Here is a 10,927-nt window from a genome sequence, read left to right as displayed (position 1 = left end):
AACCCTATTAACTGTATCGGGTGCATGCCATAGGATTGGAAGAGTTTAAGGATGCTTCAACTTCGAGTTGATGAGACACTGGGTGTCACATTATTATTTTGGATAAATTCGATGAGGTACTGGGTACCAACTTACTTCGGCATGGTCGATGAGATACATTTGGTGTCAATCTATTACTTCGAATTATCCGATGAGGCACTGGATGCCATACTGGTGTGTTTTGGTTGGATCTGTGTATCCGCCAAAGTTCGAGTCGTGTTAATAGGGGTAAATAAATGAATTGGCAATAAGATTGATATTGAATGTGAATTTGAAATTTGACAGTGAATTGAATTGTGAAAATAAAATGCATGAACTAAAGGTTCATGAAAAAAGTATTGCTATTACTAAATGTTATGTGAATCAAAGTGAGAAAGCTATTGATGAGAAATGAAGGTGAAAATGGATGAATTGAATTATTGATTAGTTAATGTTTATATATGGTTTAAGTGTCTATTTTATATAACGTTATTTATTTAAAAGTATTCGGATTATAAAAATACTACTGAGTTCATACTCAGCGTACGGTTTGTTTTAGTGTGCAGGTTAGGTTGAAGTCAAATTGTCGATTCAGCATCCAAAGTCGATCTCGAACTCAAAAACGTGGTGAAGTAAATTTCTTTTTGGTAATGGCATGTACCTAGGATGTTTTATGTTGGTCATTTTGGGAAAATGATTGTAAATGATATTATAAATTGATTTTGGTTGGATATATATATAAACATATGTGTTATGTTAAGGTTATAAAATGGTATGTTTGGATTAATGAATGAATGAATGTAACATAGGCAAATTTTGGTTAAATCTGGCATGATTTTAAAATTGGTCTCTTATGGTAAATGATGGATTGTTTTGTAATATATATTTGAAGGTGTTTATAAGATATATTGGTTAATTCATTAGATTGATTATTTGACATCTTTTAGATGTATATAATTGTATTTTGGATTGGTTGAATGATTGGTTTATTGTGTTGCTTGAGGTTCAAGATTTGCTGGGTTGGTAAACTTGATGTTTAAGGCTCATTTTAAGTCCACACGGCCTGGCACACGGGCATGTGAGCAGACCGTGTGAGACACACGACTTACATATGGGCGTGTGGATAGGTCGTGTGTCCCTTGCATTTTAAAATTTTCAAAACATAATGCCTAGAAATCTCCACACAGGTAGAGACATTGGCGTGTGTAGCATATGGGCATGAGTTCTGATCCTGTGAAAACTGTACTTAATTTTTATTTTAGTTAGAGAGTTACACAGGGTTGGACACAGCCTGAAGCATGGGCGTGTTTAAGGTCACACGGGTGTGTCCCTAGACCACACGGGCTTGTGAACCCTGTATTTAGAAATTTTTTTGAAATTTCACGAAAAAATTTCTTGAACTTTCGATTAAGTCCTAATTTGTTTCTAACACGTAATTTGGGCCTCGAGGGCTCAATAAAGGGACATTATGATTAAATTCTGATGTGAATGATACATTATTATGTGATTATTCATATTTGTTCTGTTAAATTTGGTAATGCCTCGTAACACTGTTCCTGCAACGGATAAGGGTTAGGGGATGTTACAAGAAGTGCTCTGCACGGTGTTGAAGGATATAAAGGTCTCAGATGCGTATGCATCAAATATATCTCAATGTGTGAGTCTTAAAGATCAAAGACTATATTCCCTAAAATCACATGATTATCACATCTTGATGCAAGATTTACTGCCAGTTGGTTTACGGTGAACTATCCAATATAATGAAAGTTATTTGTGGCAAAGTTTTGAATGTTGAAGAACTTGAGAAAGTAAAAGATCGTGCAGGCTTGACTTTATGCAATTTTGAGAAGATCTTTCCACCTTTCTTCTTCACTATTATGGTGCACTTTCTAATCCATCTCCCTCATGAAGCAAAACTTGGTGGACGGGTTTTTTATCGGTGGATGTATCCTATAGAGAGGTGCTAATTTGTTTGTAAAGTTTTTCATTCATTCATGAATATACCTTTAGTTACAAATTTTGATAATGTTGTATATCGTGTTTAGGTTCCTATGCAACTTTTGATAAATATTCATCTTTTTTATTTGTTTATCTTCTAACCAAGTAATCCACTTTTTAACATAATGAGTACAAACAAGTCTTGATATCTCGTTCACACTCCTGAAGATTACAACATCAAGCGATTCATAAATTATTCAAAGAATCTTTTCATGAATGGTTAAGGCAAATGGTATACAACTGAAACTTTCATTAACAAATATAATAATGTTTTCTCATAACATTTATAACTAGTCAATTTACTTTCGATTCATCACTATTTAAGGTTTTAGAATCATCACTATCAGACAATTCCCCTACTTCTATATCATCCATATTTAAGCTATCTAGATTGACCCTAACCCTATCTCTTACATTCATTCCAACATTATTTAATGTTTCAAAATCATCACTATCAGACATATCAAAATGAAACAGTTCTTCTTCACTCTTATTAAATTCATCATCAAGTAAACCTGTCAAATAAATTTAATATCAATAAAGGAAATGGGGTCTTTAACATACACAACCTAAGTAGTGGTAGACAATAACCAAGCTGTGAAAAATAAAATAGAATAAAATAAATAAAAATAAAGAACACATAAATTTTACGTGGAAACCCTTTCGGGAAAAAAACCACGGGCAGAGGAGAAGAAAATTCACTATGTCGAAAAATTTTTACTCAAATACAAGAGGAATAGACTATGTCTATTATAGGCTTGCAAAGCCATATTCTAGTAGGATTGAAACACCTTATCCTAATCAATATAATATAGATGGAGTTTAATAAGGTTTAAAAACCTTATTCTAAAATAAAATAAAAGAAGTCTAGTTCTATATGGATTTTACTTTTATTTTATTTTCCATCGTATTTTATTTAAATAAGAATTTGGGTCACTTAATTCTAACAATCTCTACCTTGACACAAATTCTCAATGAACAAGTTCTTCATCGCGAACTTTCAATAAACAAGTTCTTCACCTCTTCCAAAAAACCCCTTAAGGGTTTAACTTCAACAATGAACACCAACCAAGTCTAAGCAATGCTCAAACTTGGTTATAGGAAGTGACTTAGTCATCATATCTGCAGGATTTTCATGAGTGCTAATTTTGCTCACAACAATATCACCACGAGCAATAATATCACGAACAAAATGATACCGAATATCAATGTGTTTTGTTCTCTCATGAAACATTTGATCTTTTGTAAGAAAGATGGCACTGATTGTCACAAAATCTTGTGCTGATTTGAAGGTCTTCATTGAGTTCACTAAATAGTCCCTTCAACCAAATAGCTTCTTTACAAGCCTCAAGAATCGCCATGTACTCAACTCAATTGGTAGACAAAGCGATCGTAGTTTGCAAAGTGGCTTTCCAACTAATTGCACAACCTCCGATTGTAAAGACGTAACCTGTGAGAGATCTTCTTCTATCAAGGTCTCCAGCAAAATCAGCATCAACATACCCTATAACTCCATCTTTAGTTCTTCCAAACTGTAAGCAAACATTAGTAGTGCCTCGTAAGTATCTTAAAATCCATCGAATCGCTTTCCGGTGTTCTTTACCGAGATTCGCCATGTATCTGCTAACTGCACTGACTGCATATGATAAATCTGGACGTGAACAAACCATAGCATACATGAGAGATCCTACTGCACTAGAGTATGGAACATGTGACATGTACTCAATCTCATTATCTGATTGAGGAGATAAGGCCGATGAAAGTCTGAAATGGGCTGCTAAAGGAGTACTAACAAGCTTAGCACTCTGCATATTGAACCTGCAAAGAACTTTCTCAATGTACCCCTTCTGACTTAGGTACAATTTACTTGCTTTTCTATCTCTGAGAATCTCCATACCAAGTATCTTCTTTGCTGGTCCTAAATCTTTCATCTCAAATTCTTCACTTAGTTGGGTTTTAACCTTTCTTATCTCTCTTTATCTTTTGTCGCTATCAACATGTCATCAACATAAAGAAGTAGATACACAAAAGAACCATCAACGCTTTTTCTTAAAGTAGACACAACTGTCAAAACTACTTCTTTTGAAATCATGAGAAGTCATAAAGGAATCAAACCTCTTGTACCCTTTGTCTTGGTGACTGTTTCAAACCGTAAAGGGACTTTTTCACAAGCAAACATAGTCCTCTTTTTCGAGACTATAAAACCCTCTGGTTGTTGCATGTAAATATCTTCCTCAAGTTCTCTATGCAAAAATGCAATTTTACATCTAACGCTCAAGCTCCAAATCATGCATGGCAACAATACCAAGCAAAGCTCGAATCGAACTATGCTTAACAACCTGGAGAGAACACATCTGTGAAGTCCACTCGAATTTGATCAGTAACCCTTTGTAACAAGCCTTGCTTTATATCCGGGTTCTTCAACTCCCGAGTCCCTTCTTTCTTTTAAACACCCATTTACAACGAATGACCTTTTTACCTTTAGGAAGTTTTACAAGATCCCATGTTCTGTTTTTGTGGAGTGATTCCATCTCCTCTTGCATAGCAAACATCCACTTTTACGAGTCTTCACGACTAATCGCCTCGAATAATTAAATGGCTCTTGATTAGCATCTATATCTTCACCACATTTAAAGCATAAGCAACTAGATCAACCTCGGCATACTTCTTTGGAGGTTTAATTTCTCTTCTTGTCCTGTTTTTGGCGATAGAGTATTGCGGTGAAGAAGCAACTCTATTCTCAATTTTGTCTCGGCTTGAGGAGTTGATTACGTATTAACTGATGCTCCACCTGCTTTTGGTTTTCTTTATTGGAAGAGTCTTTAAGAGATAAGTTAGGTAGCATAGCAGTTTCATCAAAAACAACATCTCTGCTAATCACAACTTTTCTATTTTCAGGACACCATAACTTATAGCCTTTTACACCAGCTTTATAACCAAGAAAAACGCATTTAATGGATCTCGGTTCCAATTTTCCATTATCAACATGAGCATACGCAGGACACCCAAAAATCTTTAAATCAGAATAATTAGCAGGATTACCAGACCATACCTCTTGTGGAGTCTTTTTCTCAATGGCAACGGATGGAGATCGGTTGATCAAAAACATGCAGAGATGTCGCTTCGCCCAAAATGACTTGGTAAGTTGGCATTTGACAACATACATCGAACCTTCTCCATGATCGTTCGTTCATTCGCTCGCAACGCCGTTTTTTTGTGGAGTATGACGAATCGTCAAGTGTCTCATGATCCCTTCGACTTGCACAATCTATTAAACTCATCGTAAGCGTAACTCTAAGCCATTGTCTGCATGCGGAGGTATTTTATCTGCTTTTCCGTCTGTTTTTCAATCATAATTTTCCAAGACTTAAATGTGGAAAACACATCGCTTTTCGCTTGGGAAGAACGCCTAAACTTTTCTCGGAAAATCATCAATAAAGGTTAGCATATAATTAGCTCCACCTCTCAAGGCACTCTGGACGGCCCCACGATCGAATGGATATACTCCAACGTTTCCTTCGTGTTATGGATTCCTCTAGTGAATCGAACTCTCTTTTGCTTCCCAAAACACGGTGCTCACGAAATTCGGTTTGCAAATTCCTTGCCCATTAAGAAGTCCTCTTTGCTTAATTCGCCATGCCATTCTCACTCATATGCCCTAGGCGATATGCCAAAGTTTAGTAATATCATCATCGACAAGGAAGAGGAAGCGACAATTGCATCACCAAAGAATGAGAGAACCTCAGAAAACATATAACTTGGCAATCTTTCTTTGCCCTTTCATCACAACAAGGACCCTTTGAAATCTTTAAAACCCACTTTCAGCTGTGTATCTGTACCCTTTTGAATCAAGAGTACTCAACGAAATTAAATTTCTTTTCAATTCTGGAACATGCCGCACGTCACTAAGTGTTCTGACAACTCCATCAAACATCTTAACTTTAATTGTTCCAACACCTGCGATTTTACATGAAGCATTATTTCCCATCAAAACAACACCTTCAGATACTGTTTCATAAGTTGTAAACCAATCCCGATTGGGACTCATGTGGAAGGTGCAGCCTGAATCAAGTATCCACTCCTCGCTTACTTTAGAATCATTGACTGAAGCAACTAGAAGTTCACCATCGCTGTAGTCTTCTACAACATCAACTTCACCGAATTTTCTCGTTGTTTTCCCTTTTGATTCGCAGCCTCCCTTTTAATCTTATTTTGTAGCTTATAGCACTCAGATTTAATGTGCCCTTTCTTCTTGCAGAAGTTGCAAGTTTTACCTCTGTTTGAAGATTTCGATCTACCCTTAGATTTACCACGAGGATTCCGTTCCTGTGTTCTACCACGATCATCATCAACATTCGGTCTTGTCTCCCACGAACAATGAGACCCTCTCCCCGAGAGTTGGGTTTAACCACAAGATGCTTCATCTTATCATACGAGGTTAAAGAATCATAAACCTCATCAACCGTGAGAGACTCATGGCTATATAAAATCGTGTCTCTAAAGGTTGAATAAGACGGGGCAACGAACAAAGTAGAATCAACCCTAGATCTTCCTTATCATCTTGAACCTCCATGGCCTCCAAGTTTGAGAGAATTTCTTTAAACACTTTGTTAAGTGTTCGTGTACGACGCACCTTCCTCCAAACGATGAGCATAAAGACGCCGCTTCATATGCAACTTGCTTGTTAGAGTTTTCGACATACATATTTGTTCTAGCCTCTTCCATAATGCAATGCGGTTTTTCTTTCATCACATCCTGCAAAATTTCGTTGGACAAATGCGATGTAATTGTGTTAATGCCTTTCGATCCTTACGCTTCTTCTCTTCATCTGTTAATGTCGAAGGCATCTTATCTATCCTAGCGGGGCATCCTCTAGATCCATCTGCAAGAAGCGCTTGCATCTTAATTTGCCACAACGCAAATCGGTGTTGCGATCCAACAATGAATTTCATACTTCAAAGACGCCATTACCGTGATCGAGATGAATAACCCTAAGCTCGATACCAATTTGTGAAAATAAAATAGAATAAAATAAATAAAAATAAAGAACACATAAATTTTACGTGAAACCCTTTCGGAAAAAACCACAGCAAGAGGAGAAGAAAATTCACTATGTCGAAAAATTTTACTCAAATACAAGAGGAATAGACTATGTCTATTTATAGGCTTGCAAAGCCATATTCTAGTAGGATTGAAACACCTTATCCTAATCAATATAAAATAGATGGAGTTTAATAAGGTTTAAAAACCTTATTCTAAAATAAAATAAAAGAAGTCTAGTTCTATATGGATTTTACTTTTATTTTATTTTCCATCGTATTTTATTTAAATAAGAATTTGGGTCACTTAATTCTAACACAAGCAAAGGACATCACACAATACAATACATCACATATTTCTGTCATGCACATGCCATACACTTTAATACAAACAAATCCATTTTTGTCATTCACATAACAGACAATAATCAAAGAAATCCAAACCCGCCTTACACTTTAATAACCAAAGAAATCCAATTCATTGCATATTCATATTGCTAGACTTTAAAAATCATATTTGAATTAACATTTAAAAAATGTTCTTAATCTTTAGATTCCCATTCATTGCATATTCATATAATCCAATTCTTTCCAAATTAACTAGGAAACAAATTAACCCAAATGAACATTTTTCTAAACATGTAAACAACCAAATTATAAAATGAAAATTCATTTATTTGCTAAATTTCAAACTCTCAATCCATAAACAAATTTTCACATAATAATGCAATCACCAAATAGAATATGATGAAATAATCAAAGAAATCCATTTCTATTATGCACATGGCAGACGATAAACCCCATGCGAATGCAACATATTTTAACAAAGAAATCCAAAAATCATAAACCCAAATCCTCCTAAATCCAAAAAATCATAAACCAACAAAGAAACTTATCTGTTACAATGGATGCAACACCAATGACTACTTCTCTTCTATTAACCATTTTGGACCTAAACCCTAAACCCTAATATATTTTGTTGTAGTCTTTTCTCCTGGTGGCATTTTTTCTAAACCCTCTATGGTTCAATCGTTCCCTTTCAATCCTTCCCACTCGTCCAACCCTAAATCCTTCGGCTCCTTATGTCCAACGTGGCAAGTTAACTAGCCACATCACTTATTTTGTTAAGCCTATAACCGAAAACGTTAGTGAGTGACTGATTTGTCACTTTTCGATAACGTTAGTGACTAGTTTATTATTTTTCTAAAGTTTAGTAACGGAGTTGAAAATTTAATGACTGTTTTGTTATTTTATCAAAGTTGAATGACTATTAGTATAATTTACCCTAAAATTAAATTTGATATATTTAATTACTCTCAATAACATCAATTAAACAAACTCATAAAAATAGGGAAAAACATTTTAATTTAATAAAAGTGATATATTAGGGTATAGTACCAATAAAGGCCCATTTTCGAAATTATTTATGAAAATTGGTCATTTCTAAAAATAATTACAAGTATGGACCAAAAACCTAAAAATACACTAACGTGGATGCATTTTTAGGGGATAACCCAAAAAAAATACTTCCATGTCAACACTTTTTCCTTGTGTCAAGCAAAAGCACAATGACGTGGACGCGCTTTTACTTGTGCTCCGACTAAATTTTCAAAAAAGGTATTTTTTTAAAGATTACAAAAATAGACCAAAATTTTTTGAAAATTTACGAGAATAAGCCTTTATAAAAACCCAAAGTGGCAACACCATTTTTTGTTTTGGTGCCACCAATTAATTTGGAAATAAAACTTACAGAACGGATCTTTATATAGACCTAAAGTCTCATTTCTCTTATTTTCTTAAGCGATGTGGAATGTGAGATATGTGTATATATAGACTCATGAATAGGTTTACAACTTGTTACTAGATAATGTGGGATTCCTTCCTCTTTTAACCAACAACATAAGATTAAAAGCTACAAGATATTTTATATTTTTTTACTTATAGAATTTAATTTTTTTAAAGAAAGTTAACATTTGTTACATTATAAATAAAATTTTTAAACTCTACAACTAAAAAAATTATAAAATATAAAATGACGTGGAATTTGGTCTCTTCTTGTTTGAAGATGACCAAATGAGTTTGAAATAAAGCTGTTTAGAAGATGTGTGGAAGATTATATAGTATTTGTCATTAATGCAATCTTGTTTTGTTGCATTTTTTTAAAGCAATTTCATTTTATATACTTCAATACGAATATTATTAGATATTCACTAAAAAGATTATATAGATTTGTTTACTAAATAATAAAATTTGATGCAAACAATCAATATAATGTGTAGGTATGAAACTATTAATGAATTGATTCATATACATTTGCTTTCTTTTCAAATGAATGAAAGTTACATTGAAACAAAAATCATTTACATTTAAAGATTTTTATACATATGTAATATAAAAATTGATTATGAAGTTGTCTATTCTTATGCATTTAAGGTAATTTTTTATCACTTAATTATAAAAGTTATAAAATAGTCATTTAATTATATTTTTAATCATCTATTTATGAAAAGTTACAAAATTACCATTTAACTATTCAAATTTGTCCTTTTTTTTTACATACCTCAAAATTCAAGATGATTAGGTGACAAAAAAATACTAATAGTTGAGTGATCATTTTGTAAGTTTTATAATATGATAGCCAAAAATCATAGTTAAGTGACTACTAATATAATTTAAGCTAGATATTAAAATATGAAAAATAATTATTATATTTTATGTATATTATATATTTCTATAAAAAACTTATTTAACATAATTATATACTATATTAAAATTGATTATCTATCTAGTCAAAATACATCTGAAATAAATTTATTAGCATTCCTTAGGTGATGACAATTAAATTAAAATTAGGATTAAAAATTAACGAGTATAGTAACATATTAAAAATAAATATTTAAAAAAGAGATATTAATTTTAAAAATTCAAAAAATATATTATCCGAGTACCAAATACTCTCTATTTATTTATTACTCAAATATTCATAACATAAAATAAAATAAATAATAAAAACATCTCACATCCCATATTACTTAAGAAAATAAGAAAATGAAATTTTGGGTCTATATAAAGATATATTTTGTAAGTTTTATTTTTACATTAATTGGTGATATAAAATGATATTATCATTTTGGGTCTTTATAAAATTTATTCTCATAAATTTTAAAAAAATAATCTATTTTAAAATATTTCAAAAATAATATTTTTAAAAATTTAGTCTAAACACAAATAAAAACACATCCACGTTAACAGATTTTTAAATCTTTATTCATACTTATAATTATTTTTAAAAATAACTTATTTTCGTAAATAATTTAAGAAATAATTTTATTGGTTTTATACCCGATATATTAAACGTAAAGATTTTTCTTGTTTTACGTGTCATTTGCTTTGTACAGGTGGAGTTGTTAGTTTTTTGCTGTACACGTGTTGTTACTCTGTTTTGCTGTACTTGAATGGTAATGAAAGAAAATGATATTTTTTGTTTGGGCAAAAAAATGTAAGAATTTCTTAAAATAATAAGTAAATAATTTTATTGGCCAACGGTTAAGAAACTTGATTTTCATCTCGGCGGATTTTCCCCATACTAGCCTTCACAGCTCATTTGGAACAACAACAAAACATGAATGAATATATAGATGTTTAAACTATGCACTGATCAATAGCTGAAATAGGAGTGCTAGTGGAATAACCGTTGTTCACAACTAATTCAAGAGAAGACCCTTCCTAATAAAATCCCACTCAAAATTAGAACACCAAACCATTTGTTGGACACAAACCTGCAACCAAAAAAAGATAATTCAATTTGGTGTACTAAGCTGCAACCTGCATTTCATATTTTTACTCATTACTAGTTATTCAAATTCATGTTA

The 10,927-nt window shown here is 32.5% G+C and overlaps 1 protein-coding gene across 1 annotated transcript in view; it reads right to left on the bottom strand.

Moving 5' to 3' along the window:
* Positions 1-10,764: 10,764 nt before the first annotated feature.
* LOC108477712 (4-hydroxybenzoate polyprenyltransferase, mitochondrial-like) overlaps positions 10,765-10,927 on the bottom strand; it is a 46,435-nt gene continuing 46,272 nt past the window's right edge. Inside the window, exon 6 of the mRNA XM_017780220.2 lies at positions 10,765-10,834. Coding sequence (XP_017635709.2) covers positions 10,765-10,834 — 70 coding nt within the window. The remainder of the gene's footprint in view (positions 10,835-10,927) is intronic.

The sequence above is a fragment of the Gossypium arboreum genome, chromosome 12, assembly GCF_025698485.1.
Source record: "Gossypium arboreum isolate Shixiya-1 chromosome 12, ASM2569848v2, whole genome shotgun sequence".
Classification (NCBI taxonomy): Eukaryota; Viridiplantae; Streptophyta; class Magnoliopsida; order Malvales; family Malvaceae; genus Gossypium; species Gossypium arboreum.
Note: the sequence above shows the minus strand (reverse complement) of the source record. Positions and strands in the feature narration are given on the sequence as shown.